This window comes from Neoarius graeffei, chromosome 2 (assembly GCF_027579695.1).
Source record: "Neoarius graeffei isolate fNeoGra1 chromosome 2, fNeoGra1.pri, whole genome shotgun sequence".
Lineage (NCBI taxonomy): Eukaryota > Metazoa > Chordata > Actinopteri > Siluriformes > Ariidae > Neoarius > Neoarius graeffei.
The window spans coordinates 98,086,482-98,105,985 of record NC_083570.1 but is presented as its reverse complement, the minus strand read 5'-3'; the positions used below and the strand labels follow the sequence as shown (position 1 = coordinate 98,105,985).

At 42.3% G+C, this 19,504-nt stretch overlaps 1 protein-coding gene across 1 annotated transcript in view; it reads left to right on the top strand.

The window, feature by feature from the left end:
- The window catches only part of dnd1 (DND microRNA-mediated repression inhibitor 1), a 47,656-nt gene extending 28,446 nt beyond the window's left edge, over positions 1-19,210 (top strand). The window contains exons 3-4 of the mRNA XM_060915255.1: positions 7,605-8,066; positions 18,608-19,210. Of these exons, the coding sequence (XP_060771238.1) occupies positions 7,605-8,066; positions 18,608-19,170 (1,025 nt within the window). The 3' untranslated portion in view covers positions 19,171-19,210. The remainder of the gene's footprint in view (positions 1-7,604; positions 8,067-18,607) is intronic.
- The last annotated feature ends 294 nt before the right edge of the window (positions 19,211-19,504 follow it).

The window sequence follows — 19,504 nt, the reverse complement described above, 5'->3', positions numbered from 1 at the left end:
CTGCGCAAAGCGCAGGTGGAAATGAACCTCCCCGAGCACTCACTGATCACGCTAAGATATTAATCAGCTCTAACAATGAGAGACTAGTATTTAAACTATGAGAAGAAACTACACTTAAGCTATTACTCATTGTTTATTTACACCATATCAATTGAAGATGCGTTTTGGCCTTTAGTGCGCAGTTGAACGCGCCAATTTTTCCAATTTATTAGTGTTTGAATTATTGCACCAGCTTTTAAAATCATGATTTAATATTGTGGTTTTTTTTTTTTTTTTTTTTTACTGTCTTTACATTTATCAGAATCACCTTCATTCTTCCCTTTGGTTTGACATTATGGCTTAGAGTGGACCATTTTCTGTCTGAAAGTAGGCCTATTTACCAGATTAAAGTTATTTGACTTCTGCCGGAGTCTGCGCCTCACTGCCGTTTGATAAGGTGCAATATTTCCCGACTGAAGTCGTTAATAGTGGCTATTTGTTTGAACAACATGACAAATTTTACATTAAAAGTATAGTGTAGGCTAAAAAATGAAGTCAAAATTTATTATTAGTAGCATACTGTATTTGTGTAACCACGTTATGTTCACTAGCACGTCCCTGCACCATAGCCTACGTGAACAAGCGGTAATAGGATATTACTTTATAATGATTTATATAATTATATATTTATATATAAATGTTATATTTATATATTAAACAAAACTAACTAACTAAACTAACAAAAAACTAACTTTTTAGGTTAAATAGGCCCAGATGATACTGTATATGCATGTTTATGACAGGAGGGGGCGTGGTATCACGATGGTGGCTCTCCATCGTGATGGATGACCACCATCGTCGATGGACGATGGCATCGTCTATCCAGGGTCTCTGCGGATCCTTAAAAAGTCTTAAAAAGTCTCATTTTTAATATGTGTTTTTTAAGGTCGTAAAAAGCATTATATTTCGCTATTTTTTGAGCTATGGTATTAAATTTCACATGGGAGGTATTAAATTTCATCCAGGTAGCCTACGGTAAATGGAAAAAAAAAACGCATGTCTGGATTTTTTTTCCGCGCTAACGTTATTTATTCAACCAGCGTCGTTTGTTATCAAGATGCTGAACAAGTAGCACAAGAGCCGTTGTGTGTCTAGCACTAGTTCTAATAGCGCAGGAACCACGCCACAGGGGGCAGTGTGTTCTTTTATCCATGGAGTAGAGCAGACGAGGAAGAAGTGGTTGAACTTGAACATGAGCGGAGATGGGGAAGTGTAAGTTTAGTAATAAGTGGCTTGAGGAGCCAAAATACAAAAGTTGGCTAACAACAGCAACTTCAGAATATGAAGCGAGATGTAAGGTATGTCGGAAAGACATCAAGTTAACAACAATGGGCTGTAAAGCCCTTGACGCTCACTCGAAAGGGGAAAAGCATATGCGCTATGCTGCTAGTCGGGCAACAACAGTCCTCATGCCAATGTTCGCCTCTACGGTCACAAAAAGTGCAACGCCAGCTTTAGCGTCTCCGGGTCCCAGCACAAGTGCTTTCGCGGCATTCGCCCCAACCGCTACGCTGAAGGCAGAAATACTGTGGGTTCTGCAGACGATTACCCGACACCACTCATACACTTCAAATGAAGGTGTGGGCGCAGTCTTCCAGGCAATGTTCCCCGATTCCGAGTATGCCAAATCGTTTACTTGTGGGAAAGACAAGACATCGTATCTAGCGCGATTTGGTCTGGCTCCATTTATCAAACGTGAACTTCTGGCTACCGTCAATCAAGGCATCTTCGTTGTCATGTTTGATGAGTCTATGAATCGAACCACCAAGCGCAAGCAGCTCGACATTCACGTGAGGTATTGGGTGACGGATGAGACTGGTTTTCGAGTGCAGTCTCGGTATCTCGGATCACAGTATATGGGCCACTCAACTGCTGAGGACTTGCTGGAAAACTTCAAGGTAGGCTTCCACCAACCTAACAAATTAAGGATAAACGTCTTGTTTTCAGTGTTTCATGTAAATGGGAAATTAATACTGTAATTGGTAAGCAACTTTTGCAACTGTTTGACTTGGTTATGAGGACCTGAGTGAGTGTTTCCTCACTGTTTATGTTCATGGCAGTACCCTACTATTAAAATATTGAGAAGGCAGTTAATGTTCTGTTTTGTTAACTGAAGATCAATTTGTTTCCTCACTGTTTATGCTTACAGCAGTACCCTACTATTAAAATATCGAGAAGGCAGCTAATGTTCTGTTTTGTAAACTGAAGATGCACTTATTTATAAGAGTGATTCCACGCTTATGGGTACTGAAATGGGGACATGAACTTATTTTTAAAAATTCACCTAAAACCATTTCTTTTTTTTTACCATCAGGTCACAAAACATGTAATCTTTAATGAATGATATGTTAAAAGATAACTTTAATTTTCTGAGATGTAATAAAAACATATTTATATGCCAAAGTCAGAACGTAACAGAAGTGTTGTGGACATGTATATTCTCAATTTTAACAATGTAGAATTACTTTTTGAAACATAGGAAGGTGATGTTTTAGCAAATATAATTAATAAACATGTGTAGTAGAATAAATATACACATTCTTTCAATAAGATTAACATGGTGTATAGCTAGATTGTAATTAATTTGTAACAGACGCGAGATGGACAATCGTAACAGAAGTAATGTAACAGACATCATTTTGGAACTCATAGGCTTGACTTTGGCATATAAATATGTTTTTATTACATCTCAGAAAATTAAAGTTATCTTTTAACATATCATTCATTAAAGATTACATGTTTTGTGACCTGATGGTAAAAAAAGAAATGGTTTTAGGTGAATAAGTTCATGTCCCCATTTCAGTACCCATAAGCGTGGAATCACTCATTAAAAAAAATGCTTTGAACTTAACCTAGAGTGTGCTTTTTTTTTTTTTTACTGTACGTATTTGTTCCGCGGTAGTGGTCTTATTTTTTATACTCAGTGGTCTTAAAATGGTCTTAAAAAGTATTATTTTTGCTGGTCAGAAATGTGCAGAGACCCTGTCTATCGGCACAGCCCTAGTATATCAGATATATTCCATTCAGCTAGCATGATGGTGAACAAGTTGAAGACGAGTAGCTGAATGGAATATATCTGATATACCATGAAAAATGCCAGCCAGTATTATTGTTGTTATAGTTATACATACACATTTGATGGAACAAATTATTAGAATCAGAAATCAGAAACACTTTTATTGCCGGGTATGTGGACACACACGAGGAATTTGACTCTGGTTTCACTTAGCTCTCGTATTACAAAAACAGAAAGCATATACACCAAACGAACAAATAAAAAACAAACAAATAGGTGCATAGTGCAAACTAATCCAGGTACGTAAAGTATGAAATAGATAAATAAATATAAAGTATCCAGTGTGCACAGAATTATGGTATGAGTGCAGATATTTTACAAGTGTTATTACTGATATATGAATACGGATTTTAGCTGTTCATCACAGAGACAGCCTGAGGGAAGAAACTATTCTTGTGTCTGGTTGTTTTTGCATACAGTGATCTATATCGCCTCCCTGAGGGGAGAAGTTTAAACAGTTTGTGACCAGGTTGTGATGGGTCCGCAGAGATGTTACCTGCCCGTTTCCGGACTCTGGACAGGTACAGGTCTTGGATGGTGGGCAGGTTGACACCAATAATTTTCTCTGCAGACCTTATTGTCCATTGCAGTCTGTTCTTCTCCTGTTTGGTGACCCAAACCAAACCGTGATGGAAGAGCAAAGAACAGACTGAATGATGGCAGAGTAGAATTGTCAGCAGTTCCTTAGACAGGTTGAGCTTCCTGAGCTGGTGCAAAAAGTACAACATCTGCTGAGCCTTTTTGATGATCGTGACTGTGTTGGTCTCCCACTTCAAGTCCCGAGAGATTATGTAACCCAGAAACCTGAAGCTTTCAACAGCAGTCCCAATGTTGTTGGTGATGGGCAGCAGAGTGGGGGGGGGGGGTTTTCCTCCTAAAGTCCACTGTCATCCCCACAGTTTTGAGCGTGTTCAGCTCCAGATTGTTCTGACTGCACCAACAGACCAGCCGTTCAATCTCCCGTCTGTATGCAGACTCGTCACCATCTCGGATGAGGCAGATGACCGTTGTATCGTCCGCAAATTTCAGGAGTTTAACAGACGGGTCTCTTAAGGTGCAGTCGTTGGTATAAAGGGAGAAGAGCAGTGGGGAGAGCACACACCCTTGGGGGGGTGCCAGTGCTGATAGTCCGAGTGCTGGATATGATGCTCCCCATCCTCACCTGCTGCTTCCTGTCAGTCAGGAAGTTTGTAATCCACTGACAGGTGGAGGAGGGCACAGTGAGCTGGGTGAGCTTGGTGTGGAGGATGTCTGGAACAATGGTGTTGAATGCCGAACTGAAGTCCACAAACAGGATCCTGGCATACGTCCCTGCAGTGTCAAGGTGTTGCAGGATGTAGTGTAGACCCATATTTATTGCATTATCCACTGACCTGTTTGCCCGGTAGGCAAACTACTGGGGGTCCAGCAGGGGGTCTGTAATGTCCTTCAGGTATGACAACACCAGTCTCTTGAAGGACTTCATGAGTACAGATGTGAGGGCAACAGGCCTGTAGTCATTCAGTCCTGTGATATTGGTTTTCTTAGGAACCGGGATTATTGTGGAGCGTTTGAAGCATGAGGGGACTTCACACAGCTCCAGGGATCTATTAAAGATCTGGGTGAAGATGGGAGCCAGCTGGTCAGCACAGATCTTCAGACAAGAGGGTGACACACCATCTGGGCCAGGTGCCTTCCTGATCTTCTGTCTGCGGAAAAGCTGACAGACATCCTCTTCACAGGTCTTGAGTGCTGGTGGGGGGTCAGAGGTGGGGGGTGGTAGAATGGTAGGGGGTGTAAATGGGTCTTTAATGACTGAAGGGGGGAGAGGTGTGAATGTGTCGAATCTGCAGTAAAACACATTCAGCTCGTCAGCCAGTTGATGGTTCATTGCAGTGTTGGGGGATGGTCTCCTATAGTCAGTAATGTTCTGCAGGCCTCTCCACACTGACGTCGGCTCGTTTGTTGGAAGGCTGTTTTTAATCTTATCAGCATAGCTCCTCTTGGCTGCTTTCACCTCCATTGTCAGTGTGTTTCTGGTCTGATTATACAGAACTTTATTTTAAATATATAATTTTGTAAAATTATAGATTTTACAAAAAGTTAAGAATGGGGGTAACTTACCAATACTGAATGCTGATTCTGATCGAATGTAATTCAATGTTCTGTCAATCCAATGTACTGTACAAAGTCAAAGTTCGATCAATAAAAAATGGTCCAAGTCCAAAAAGCCTGAACAACAAACCAACTTATATACAAGTTATATCCAGGTTGACCGTTTAAGTTCAAAGTTACTTTTGGTCGTAGTTAATTGTTCCATTGCAGTTGTTCAAAACAAAAGGGCTTTGCTGAGTGAAGTCCTCTTCTAAAAGTCTCCGTCACTTTTCCCATACTTTTCCACGTTTCAGTTTTCAGTTTATTTATTTAGTGCTTAAACCTAGCACTGGATCTTCTCTCTCTCCCAGCTGACAAAGACATAACTGTGCGTGTGCACGACAGAAAAGTTTTGTCATTGAATATTTGCATGAGCTCCGATGTGTGAGGTGTTGTTCTTGATTGGGGAGAGCGGTGTGATGCATAGAGGATAGGCGATATGATAACTATATTGCATGCCATCAATAAACCCACTAGAAGGGAATGGAACGTTTTTATTCCATTGAAAAAGTGGCCCATATGTATAATAATGCATTCTATTGAACAAAGAATGGAAAAATCGAGAGTTGTTTCTTTTTATTTCACTGTCTAACTTCTGAAAAACACCATTGTATAAACTTTGTTCTTTCGGCTTAATATTCTAGCAGAACTCAGAAATACTGTTATCATTTTTGATGCAGAAATGGCACAGATGCTGCTGAAATAACCAGTCAAATAACAGTCTTAAGGCCAATTTATGCTGACAACCCAGTCCTCGCAGATGGCGTCTGCGAAGCCCCCCCCCCCCCCCCCCCCTTCTCAGATGCTCTGCGCGCACCTCCCCAAAATTGTGACCACTGCAGACAGCGTCGCAGACAAGAGGGCTCCGATTGGTCCACTCTACATCCGCTGTACACGCATTTCCGCTTCCCTACTTTCCCGGTTTGTTTTGTTTTCACGACCGCCATTTTTAAAAACACGAGCGAAGATGGAGCAGCACGAAGAGCGGTTGATCGAGGAAGTGAGGAAGTACGTACATCTATACGACTCCAGTTCTAGTCATTATAAGTAACCGGAGGATAAACACTCCACTAACCACACCCACCAACTACTCCTAGCGATTTCGCGACTTCGCGCCCCCTTGTGTTGTGGCGGTGAATAACATCGTGCACGCCTATTACTCCCCGCTCAACGATAAATTACAACTGTCTGCGAAAAGCTATCTGCGAAAGCCTTGTCGCAAGAGCATGCAGAGGCCTTTACACTAACGTTTATACACGTACGGTAATTTTTCAATTACTATAGCACTTGGTGAGTGACAGTCATTAAAACGTAATGATTATCATAACTATACTTGCTTTTTGATCTGCTTTGTTAAGTGCTGTCAGTAAGCGCATGTTGACTGGAGAGGAGATTGATGTGTGTGCAGGAAGAGTGTCTTTTATTATAAAAGAAACAAAGAAGCATGTAGTCCAAAACGGCAGGCTGTATCAATAATGATAAACAAGCAAAAGGGTCGAGCGAGGCACAAACAGACTAAAGTGGGCAGGACAAGATCGGAAACAGAAACGAGAGTCAGTAACCAGGAAGACAATGCAATAGCACATGGCTCAGGAATAGTGATGAACACAATACTTCGCACCGTGTAGGTGTGTGTGCAGTGTCCTTTTATGCACGCACTGATTGCGCTTGACTGATACCGCGAGTTGGCCTAGTGGTTAGCCTGTCCACCTCTCGATCGGGAGATCGCGAGTTCTACTCACGGTCGGGGTCATACCAAAGACCATCTGGCAAGGCACGCTGTAATACAGATGCGAGTGGAGAGTCAAACTCTCGCGGTTACCAGAGGACCAGCCCCCCCCCCGTAACCCTCGCCATGTAATAGGTGAGAGGCCGAGGGCTACGGAAACGGAGATCAGTGCCGGCCTATGCGCCACATGGCGTGGGAAGGGACTTTGATTGTGCTTAATCCAGGGCAGGTGCTTGTCATTCGAGGAGTGCGTGCGATAACACGCACGATAACACAGACACCCAAACGCGTAAATGTGACTAATGTATAAAAACTAATGGATTGGGGGGGTTGTTTGTTTTTTAAATAAACATGTCAAGGTTGTGTAAAAATCTTTTTTTGGGGGGTGTATTTCCATTCCAATCTGCATCAAATACACAGGAATCCTGCATCAGGGGAAACCCTGTAGGTGTGTGTGCGTGCATGGTGCCCCGTGAATCCTGTTTCTGCCTCACGCTGTGTTCCTCAGATCCACAGTGACCTTGACAGTTGCTTATAAAGTGTTTTTACCCATTTTTACCCTTTCCTCATGTTTACTTTTCTCATGACTTCTCTTTAACCCCCCCCCCTTTCTTCTTCATCTACCAGGATGGAGAGGTCTGGCACCAGGTCCAGGTTGTGAGGTCTTCATAAGTCAGATCCCGCGGGACGTGTATGAGGACCAGCTGATCCCGCTGTTCCAGAGCGTGGCCCCGCTCTACGAGTTCCGCCTCATGATGAACTTCAGCGGACAGAACCGAGGCTTCGCCTACGCCAAATATGGAGACGCGGCTAGCGCAGCCGCCGCCATCCGGGCTCTAAACCTGTACCCGCTCCAGAGTGGCGTCAGGCTTGCTGTCAGGAGGAGCACAGAGAAGAGGCAGCTGTGCCTCAGCGATTTGCCTCACAGCATGGAGCGCAACGAGCTGCTGACGGTGCTGCGGCAAATCACTGACGGAGTGGAGGGCGTCACCATGAGGACCACCGGGCCTAAGGAGAAGGACGTCTCTGCACTCGTGCACTACTCCTCCCACTACGCTGCCTCCATGGCCAAGAAGGTGTTGATGCAAGGTATGCTCATTCGTTTTCCGTTTTGTTTTTTGCACCTCCTTGTTTTTGTTTCCTCGCTTCTTGGTTCCTCCTTTCGGAGAAATGAGGACAGAAGCAATCAAGGACGAATTTATTTACCAAATGAAACGTTCTTGATCACTGAAGTGTCATGAAGCAAATTCACCTGTTGATTTGTTTCTCATCTGTATTACAAATCTGCACACACTAAATGATCTGTAATTAAAACGTTGTTTCATGCTTAAATATAATTGTTTTAGCTGAAACCATTTTCTATTCTACATGTAGCCCATAAAGCAAGGCTTATTATTATTATTATTATTATTATTTTATTTATTTTTTGTTTGTTTCATCCAACGATTTTATATTTACCCGTTCATCTCATCTCATTATTTCTAGCCACTTTATCCTTCTACAGGGTCGCAGGCAAGCTGGAGCCTATCCCAGCTGACTACGGGCGAAAGGCGGGGTACACCCTGGACAAGTCGCCAGGTCATCACAGGGCTGACACATAGACACAGACAACCATTCACACTCACATTCACACCTACGGTCAATTTAGAGTCACCAGTTAACCTAACCTGCATGTCTTTGGACTGTGGGGGAAACCAGAGCACCCGGAGGAAACCCACGCGGACACGGGGAGAACATGCAAACTCCGCACAGAAAGGCCCTCGCCGGCCCCGGGGCTCGAACCCAGGACCTTCTTGCTGTGAGGCGACAGCGCTAACCACTACACCACTGTGCCGCCCTTATTTACCCGTTGTTTATTTTAATTAATATGATTTAGGGCAGTTCTTCGGTAACAGAATTACATTCACAGCAAAATGTGGTAACGTTTTTTAGTTACAGTACTCAAGATAATGGTGTTAAATAAAAATTTCACACTGTATGGCATATCTTTTGATCCTAAAAAAAAAAGCATAGAAAAATTGGCTGTGTTTAACTCTGTTTAACTTTTTAAATATGGTTTTCAGTACATTTTGCCTTGGAGTCTATACTTTATGCCCAGATCAGACAGCAGAACCTGCGATTTTGTTATCGCAGGAAGACGCAAGTAGTCGAAAACTAGTTGCAGCCTGCCGTCTGACCTTGACATTACCAAGATCACTGAGCTGACAAGTTAAAGGTAGTCTGCCTTTCATATTTTTCAGGTTTAGGTCATGAAAATAATTTTCCCCGACACCCAATTATTTTTGTTTAGTGGACTGTAAGCTACCAAATTCGAATCACAGACTTCCAATGTTATTTTTTTTTGTTTGTTTGTTTTTTTAAACAGAACAATTAATGAATTTAGAGCCACGTGGCCCAAAATTCTCCGCTATTTTTTCCTGCTTCACCATGACCCAATTCAAGATACTACGTCATGCATGACGTGGTGGGCTTTCCCCGTTCGTGCAAGGCATTGTGGGATACAAATTTGAAACAGGAGAGAAAAATGGAGGACGTGAGTGTGCGAATGAAACGTGAAAGACCGACTACAGTAACGGAAAGCGAGAAGAAAAGACGTTATGTTATATACGAAGGAAAGGAAACGCAGGAGCAAACTAATAAATATCGGCGGTCAGCGAGCACCTCCGTGTGATCAGCTGTTCGTTTAGCGACAATGATGGAACTGTCAGTGCACAGTCAAAGGTAAACCTGTAGATGGCAGTAATGCAACACTGTGGACGCCAGCTGCCATAAAACCCAAAAGAAGGAGGAGGTAAGCCTGCACATGTGCACATTGACTTCCTCTGTCTGCTTGACTGCACGAAGTGAACAATTTCATGCACATTATTTGCTTTAATCCCCTCAAATTAAATAACTTCCCAGCCACAGAATGGCCTGTTTTGTTTTTTAGATATTACAGAAATAAAACTATACCACAATGACCAAATTTCAGAGGGAACTAAATTTCACCAGTTTTATAAAATCAAAAGGCCGTCTACTTTTGAGGCGATCTTAATACCTTCATAATTTTGGCACCGCTACCGAAGAATAGCCCTTTAATTTTGTGTTTGTACAACCCCGATTCCAAAAAAGTTGGGACAAGTACAAATTGTAAATAAAAACGGAATGCAATGATGTGGAAGTTTCAAAATTCCATATTTTATTCAGAATAGAACATAGATGACACATCAAATGTTTAAACTGAGAAAATGTATCATTGAAAGAGAAAAATTAGGTGATTTTAAATTTCATGACAACAACACATCTCAAAAAAAGTTGGGACAAGGCCATGTTTATCACTGTGAGACATCCCCTTTTCTCTTTACAACAGTCTGTAAACGTCTGGGGACTGAGGAGACAAGTTGCTCAAGTTTAGGGATAGGAATGTTAACCCATTCTTGTCTAATGTAGGATTCTAGTTGCTCAACTGTCTTGGGTCTTTTTTGTCGTATCTTCCGTTTTATGATGCACCAAATGTTTTCTATGGGTGAAAGATCTGGACTGCAGGCTGGCCAGTTCAGTACCCGGACCCTTCTTCTACGCAGCCATGATGCTGTAATTGATGCAGTATGTGGTTTGGCATTGTCATGTTGGAAAATGCAAGGTCTTCCCTGAAAGAGACGTCGTCTGGATGGGAGCATATGTTGCTCTAGAACCTGGATATACCTTTCAGCATTGATGGTGTCTTTCCAGATGTGTAAGCTGCCCATGCCACACGCACTAATGCAACCCCATACCATCAGAGATGCAGGCTTCTGAACTGAGCGCTGATAACAACTTGGGTCGTCCTTCTCCTCTTCAGTCCGAATGACACAGCGTCCCTGATTTCCATAAAGAACTTCAAATTTTGATTCGTCTGACCACAGAACAGTTTTCCACTTTGCCACAGTCCATTTTAAATGAGCCTTGGCCCAGAGAAGACGTCTGCGCTTCTGGATCATGTTTAGATACGACGACTTCTTTGAACTATAGAGTTTTAGCTGGCAACGGCGGATGGCACGGTGAATTGTGTTCACAGATAATGTTTTCTGGAAATATTCCTGAGCCCATTTTGTGATTTCCAATACAGAAGCATGCCTGTATGTGATGCAGTGCCGTCTAAGGGCCCGAAGATCACGGGCACCCAGTATGGTTTTCCGGCCTTGACCCTTACGCACAGAGATTCTTCCAGATTCTCTGAATCTTTTGATGATATTATGCACTGTAGATGATATGTTCAAACTCTTTGCAATTTTACACTGTCGAACTCCTTTCTGATATTGCTCCACTATTTGTTGGCGCAGAATTAGGGGGATTGGTGATCCTCTTCCCATCTTTACTTCTGAGAGCCGCTGCCACTCCAAGATGCTCTTTTTATACCCAGTCATGTTAATGACCTATTGCCAATTGACCTAATGAGTTGCAATTTGGTCCTCCAGCTGTTCCTTTTTTGTACCTTTAACTCTTCCAGCCTCTTATTGCCCCTGTCCCAACTTTTTTGAGATGTGTTGCTGTCATGAAATTTCAAATGAGCCAATATTTGGCATGAAATTTCAAAATGTCTCACTTTCGACATTTGATATGTTGTCTATGTTCTATTGTGAATACAATATCAGTTTTTGAGATTTTGTAAATTATTGCATTCCGTTTTTATTTACAATTTGTACTTTGTCCCAACTTTTTTGGAATCAGGGTTGTATTATTAAAGGGGTGAGTCTCCCTCTTTTCGACAGCACAACATGCAGTGATTGAATACACTGCTGATCCAACATGGTTTAGTTCAGCACTGACGTGGTTCAGTTGTACTGATGTAGTTCTGTTCAGCAATTGCATGATTCAGCAGTGTTCTGGCTAGCTTTCCAAGAGGGCAAGGCGCCAATAATTATCATGGGTGATTTTGCGTGCATCACTGTCGTCAAAGAATCTATCGTGCAAAATTAGCCATACTGGGCAACTCACGGTCCCAGGAATATATAGGGGCATGACATTTAAATAATGAGGGTTTGCAGCCACCACGTTGATCAACACCTGATCGTTCTTACACTGTGATTGGCAAGATATGACGTTTCATGAATCGGACCTGAACTGTGTCGTACGATGAGATCTGCACTTGTTACCTCCACCAACTTTGTTGGAGAAGGTTATGTTTTCCCCTCTATTTTCCAACGTAACTCCAAAAGTAGTGAACGGATTTTGATGAAATTTTGAAGAAAGGTGGGCCATGGGCCAAGGAACAACTGATTATCTGGATCTGCATCAAAATCTAATAAATTGTTCCTTGGCCCATGGCCCACCTTTTCCTCAAAATTTCATCAAAATCCGTTCACTACTTTTGGAGTTACGTTGGAAAACAGAGGGGAAAACATAACCTTCTCCAACAAAGTTAGTGGAGGTAACCAGCGCAGATCCGAGTGCAGCACGACAGGGTTCAGGTGTGATTCATGAAACATCATATCTTGCCAATCACAGTTTACTGGATCTCTTCCAACTTTATTGGAGGAGGTAATGTTTTCCTCTTTTTTCTTTTTTTTTTTTTGTCTGTTTCCAACGTAACTCCAAAAGTAGTGAACGGATTTTGATGAAATTTTGAAGAAAGGTGGGGCATGGGCCAAGGAACAATTGATTTAGATTTTGATGCAGACTCAGATAATCAGTTGTTCCTTGGCTCATGGTCTACATTTCCTCAATTTCATCAAATTCTGTTCACTACTTTTGGAGTTACACTGGGGAAAAGCCAAAAAAAAAAAAATCCTGGATTCACGAATGTATCTGGCTCTGCGTTGAAACTTTATATATGCGTATCCAGGTTGCCTTTTCCTAATGCAACTCAAAAAGTAGTGAACGGATTTGGATGAAATTTGGTGTACAGCTTTAGTATTATCCTTGGTTCAGGTGATTTTGATTTTGATGCTGCTAGTGTATGTGGCTTGGTGGAGGGATGGACTCTACCAAGTGCCCTTCTAGTTTCTATTATATTGATAAAAGGGCCATAATGAGTAGCAAATTTGTCTTGCCAGTATTTTGGATCACAGTATTCTAGACAGCAATATTTCGTCTCATGCATCGAGCTGGTACTTGGACAGAATGTAAAAATTGACACTCTTTCTCCACTCTGTCATTTTCTCAGCAGGTTGGAGGCTCCAAATGAAATCGAAGTAACAGACTGTAAATCTGATGCTTATAAATCCAATACTGAAATTCACCCAACACACCATTTTTACATGTTCTAATTAGTCCAGTGGATTCAAACAGCCCGTTTGTGACCACCTGCAATCTGATTACAGATGTGATTCAAACTCCAGGAAGAGAACCAAACATCCTGTGTACTCTGGGATGCATGTGACCCGTTGCTCGTTTTTGATGCACAAGGTGCGAAACTGTGGTGTGAGATTGGTGGCGAGTGCCAGAGAACAGAGCTGTGGTGCAGTGCGAAGTGTTCTGGATAACTGGGTCAAAGAAGATGGAAAGTAAATTATGGATCAAGTTCATAAAATGCTAATAATTGGTATCATTTATTCATATACTACCAAGCTTGTCGTCATTTTAGCCATTTCAGTGCACATTTGCAAAACGTTTTGTTGTTTTACTCCTAATCAGTTAATGAAAGACTTTTGCAAGGACTTTTTTTTTAGCCCTGCCCTTTCCTCCACAACTTCCAGTTCCTCCACAGCTTGCAGTTTTTCTGCTCTTTTTGCAGTCTGATAATGAGCTCATACACACGGTTATGTAACACTTCAGAATCCAAGTTTAATTAAGAAGAAAACAAATTTCTCATTCTTGAAGCTCAAGTTTTCATCTCGTTTGAGCTCGTGTCTGATTTCAGGCATCAGTTTACAACTCAAATATACGTCAGTGGATGGTGTGTGGCGCAGCGAGCGAGCGCCGTGTGAAACGCAGGAGGCTTTCATGGCTGCATCAGGCTGATGGTTTGGCTCGTCACGTTGCACCGTGGAGAGCAGGGTGCCTGCAGCGCACGTCTTTCAAACGCCACACTGAGCAGATCCTCCACTGACGAGCTTAATGCTAATTTATGCTAATCTGATGCAAATCAAGAAAGCTGCTGTTCCACATCATGACACAGCAGAGGTGGGAAAATAATTAAGGCCTAGCAAAGAGCAATCAAAATCCGAACATAAATCAGTGAATAGTATAACAGGATGACAGGAATTATTCAGATTCATATTGACTTTAATTGGTTTTGCCTGTGATACTTTGATGTGTGGCCTTAGCCTAGTTTGTAACAGTTACAGCAAAGATTAGACAGAGCTGAAACTTTTGTGGGAGGAGTCATCACGGCCACGTCAAGATGCAGCGAGAATACGGAGGATGCTAAACATCAGAAGAGTGTTGGCTAATGAGGTGAAGTGTGTGTGCGCGCGCCATCCGTCAACATCACACATGTTGACTATGTAGGACCAAAGATGGCGAAAACAAACAAATATTTTGTCTGTCCCTCTCAGTGAGGTTGATTTTTTGGATCATAGCTTTATGGCACTTTCTATAATTGTGTGTACGTTTCAGGTGTTGACTGTGTAAGTCATTGTCAACACCGTTATCGTTAAACTAGGCGATCCGTTCACATAATCGACGGTAACAGAATTGACCTCTTCCACCATTTTGTGTCTTAACTCCACGTGCTAACCTCAAACTAGCTACCACGTGGCATGTATAAGAACAATTTTATGGATTTTAATCTTTTTTTTTTTTTTTTTTAATGAGAGAGATTAACTCCGATAACAGATTTGACGAATAATTAATCCACTGTCGGTGTAAAGTCCTCAACATTTTGTTCAAATTAATGAGAGAAGAAACATAACACACCTCACTGCCTTTCTGAAGTTTCCTGCCAGAGGAAGCGACATCACTCGGTGCAGGGGTCATGCGTATTATTAAAAGTCTTTTGTGGATTTTATGCGGTTTTATAGCTGAGGTAACGGAGTTGACAAGAACATTGGGACAGATTTTTTTTTAAAAATGTATGTGTTTATGACTGAGATTTCCCATAATACAGAAAATAGACTTTCTATGCAATTGATTTTATAGCAGTTAATAGAATAGGCCCCCAGAAAACAGATTGTTAGACTGAATCGCTTCATGTTGATTCATACACTCAACTTGAATAAGTAGTTGAAGACAGCCAGTAATGCAGGGGGAGGTTTGGGAGTCATTTAGTTCATGTTTTTATGGATAAATTGGGTCTAAAATGTACATCAGGCATTGCTCTTGGTGAAAGATTATCATAATTTTGCATTATTGTTCAAAACTGATTCAATAAAGATTTCTTTTGTGGAAAATAATAATAAAAGGTTTATCTCGGAGACACGAAATGTATCCTGAATTCTAGAATGACCCATATATAAATATTCTTCTTTGTCGTCTTTTCCATCTAGCCAGTATGGGCTGTAAGGGCACCACTGTTGACATTTTACCAGTCTGTCATTGGTGTGTTGAGGGCATTTAAACTTGGTGTAGCCCATCCATCTCCAAGCTTGATCAGTGGACAGTTTAGAGTAGCCAATTAGCTTAACCTGCATGTCTTTGGACTGTGGGGGAAACCGGAGCACCCAGAGGAAACCCATGCAGGCACGGGGAGAACATGCAAACTCCGCACAGAAAGGCCCCTTGTAGACTGAGGTTCAAACCCAGAACCTTCTTGCTGTGAGGTGACTGTGCTAACCACTGCTCCACCAGACCGCCCATATAAATATTGCTTTGTGTATATTAGGGATGAAACGGTTATTGGTTTAACGGGAAACCGCATATCAGTAAAATTGTGGTTGAATTACAGCGGTTTGAAAAGCTCCCATTAAAGTCTGTGTCAAGCAAATCCAGAGAAAATAGATCTTGGAAAGTAGTTGATAACGATTGTGAACGATCCATTATCTGTAACTGCTTATCCTGTACAGGGTCATGGGCAAGCTGGAGCTTATCCCAGCTGACTATGGTTGAGAGGTGGGGTCCACCCTGGACAAGTTGCCAGATCATCTCAGGGCTGATACAGAGACAATCATTCACATTCACACCTACGGTCAATTTAGAGCCACCAGTTAACCTAACCTGCATGTCTTCGGGGGAAACCGGAGCACCCGGAGGAAACCCACACGGACACGGGGAGAACATGCAAACTCCACACAGAAAGGCCCTCGTTGGCCGCTGGGCTCGAACCCAGAACCTTCTTGCTGTGAGGCGACAGTGCTAACCACTACACCACCATGCCGCCCTGATTGTGAACGATGTAGGACTGAATTGTGAAGTTGGATCCTTAAACAGTTTATCATTTTTGGGTGGGTCAGAATGACGTACTGGAGACAGACTGAACATAACCCCTTTGTTTATTTTGATTGGATCATTCAGGCCCTCCTGCCATGATAAATCATTTCTTCTGTGTTCTTTCAAAATGGTAAGTTAACCCTTTTTTTTTTTTTTTTCCCATGGAACCACCGAAAAATGTTTTTTAACCGAATGTTTTTCTAAGTTATAATACTGGTGCACTCGACTCTTGTGCTGTGTTGGTAAATGCGAGTTGAAAATGGATTCATTCATGGACTGGTGAACTTTGACAGAAAGGAAATAAGAAATATATTGTTTTTATGATGTTTTTTTTTCTTTTGTGTGTGATTCAGACAAGTTTTTCAAGTTGCTGTTACATGGGTCTGAAAAGAGACTTGACTAACTTGATGGAAACACCATCTCTACTGAGGAAACGTAAGACAGAATTTGGCTGGTTTATTTTTTGCTAATTTTTGGATGGTGAAGACAGATTGGGGCGGCACGGTGGTGTAGTGGTTAGCACTGTCGCCTCACAGCAAGAAGGTCCTGGGTTCGAGCCCCGTGGCCGGCGAGGGCCTTTCTGTGCGGAGTTTGCATGTTCTCCCCGTGTCCACGTGGGTTTCCTCCGGGTGCTCCGGTTTCCCCCACAGTCCAAAGACATGCAGGTTAGGTTAACTGGTGACTCTAAATTGACCGTAGGTGTGAATGTGAGTGTGAATGGTTGTCTGTGTCTATGTGTCAGCCCTGTGATGACCTGGCGACTTGTCCAGGGTGTACCCCGCCTTTCGCCCGTAGTCAGCTGGGATAGGCTCCAGCTTGCCTGCGACCCTGTAGAACAGGATAAAGCGGCTAGAGATAATGAGATGAAGACAGATTGGCACAGAGAAGAGGAATGAAGAGTGTTTAGATTCGCTTGCTTTTTGTGGTTGTAAATACAGGTCTCCTGTTCTTTATCCTTTTATTATTGCATGTTTAAATCAATCCTTACCCCCAGTTTTCCAATGCCATAACCTAACTTTAACCTAACCCAAAACGATTGAACTGTCGATTAGTCTTTTGGACTTTCTCAATAATCGCCTCAAGTGACTCGGCAAAGTGACGGCTTTGTCACTGTAATTGAGGAAGAATTACAAATTATGAAAGAAAATGCTGTTCTTAAAAGCACTAAAGATACTACGAAATTTGGTCTAAAACTATTCAAAGGTGAGGTTGTGATTTATTTTATCGATTTCAAAACAAAGTATTTTATGTGACTTTATAAAAATGATCACCTGTGTATTTGTGCTAAAACAATTATCCACTTCAGGCTCTGAAAATAATAACCTTGACTTCGTCTCTGTTATTATTTAAATAATATTGGCCGGCGTTGAGTGGTCTATCAGATATGTTCCATTCAGCTAGCATGATATTGAACGAGTCGAAGACGAGTAGCTGAATGGAATATATCTGATATACCATGGAAAAAAGTCAGCTGTTGTTGTTGTACATACACATTCCTTTCTGGTGTTCAACGTGTCTTTCTCTCTTTCAAAATTCTCTCAATCTTCCATATTTAACGACGCAAACCTGGCGGCCATGTTTGTTTACAAATTGTCCCAGTCGCTCGCTAGCACGGAAGTTTTACATCTCCGGCGTGTGACGTCATGTCTTGACAACCATGCAATATCATAAACCATATTCAACACTCATTCTCCATTGTGTAGAGTGACGTAATACACATAGGATAAACGATATGCTAACAATATTGCATCCTATCAAACCAAATCAATGAAGCCCGCCAGAAGGGAACAGAACACGTTTTTATTCCACCAAAAAAAGTGTCCTGTATGTATAATAATCACCGATATTCACTTCGACTGACGTGAATAATTGTTAATTATATAATAAATATCAATAAATTATATGGGACAGCGCAGTGGTTAGCACTGTCACCTGACAGAAAGAAGGTTCTGGGATTGAACCTTGCAGCCGACTGGAGTTTACATGTTTCCTCCGGATGCTCTGGTTTCCTCCCACATTCCAAAAACATGTGGATGAGGTCAGCTGGCTGCTCTGAATTGCCCATGAGCGTGAATGGTTGTTCGTCTCCGTGTTAACCCTGTGAGAGATGGATGAACCCCACATCTTTCCCAAAGTCAGCTGGGATCAGCTCCAGCTTCCCCTGCGACCCTGACGGATAAATGGTATAGATAATGGATGGATGGTTGGCTAAATATATCTAAAATATGCTCAGTAAAAACTGAACTGAGGCTTGACCCACTTTTCAAGTTCCAGGAGTGAATATCTCTGCAGTGTTTCCTTCAGTATAGCTAAAAATAGAACCAGGTTCCCTTATCAACCCGACCTTTTTCTCCTTTCCTTAGCCTTCAAGAAGCTGTACGGCGTGTCCATCTCTGTCCGATGGATGTCCGGAAGCGCCAAATCCAGACACGAGGAGTATGACGAAGAGAGTACTCTCGCCCCTTCCGGTCTGAAATCCACAGCTGTGAATTCTTTAACCCTGCCACGCTTCCAGCTCAGCCGAGACCCAGAGCATCCTCCACCTTTTCCTACTCCACCCTCTCCTCTTCACCCGCAGGTCTTCTCAGGGGCAGTAGGGGGTCCAACCCCACAGATGACGAGTGTGATGTTACCCCTAAAGCCCAGGAGCACAGAGGAGCCACTGCACGACTCGGTGCACCTGCTGCATTGGCTGTGTGAGCTGTACGGGCTTGGCGTGCCGCTCTTCAACATCCGCTACGACCACACAGGCCCTGATGGCTTCCTGTATTTTGCCTACAGGGTGGTGGTGCCAGGGCTGGCCATGCCATTCTACGGCGTTGTCCATGTCCTGCCCAGCACCTGCGCCAGCAACATGGAGGCTGAAGTTCACCGAGCCGCCGCCAAGCAGCTCCTCAATGCCATGTGGCAGGCAAGAAATCCCTGAGATTAATTGTGTTTTGGGTGAGAGTGTGACTTTGTAAAGTAGAACCATGGTCCTTGATCAACTTTCTTGTATTTAAACAGTTGAAAATGAAAATCTCAAAGATGTCACAGTCACAGATGGAGCTTGTTAGATGTATTAGAGCAGTTAGCATCTCCTCCAAGCTTGTTTCTTAAGTATTGAGAAGAGAACGAGACAGTAGGAACATGGATTGGCAATGTCCAAACTAAAAAAAAAAAATGAAGTAATATTCATAAATAAATAAATAAATAAGCAACAAATGAAATGAATAAAATCTCTTCACATTGCAAAGCTACGCTAATTTTACTGTCTAGAA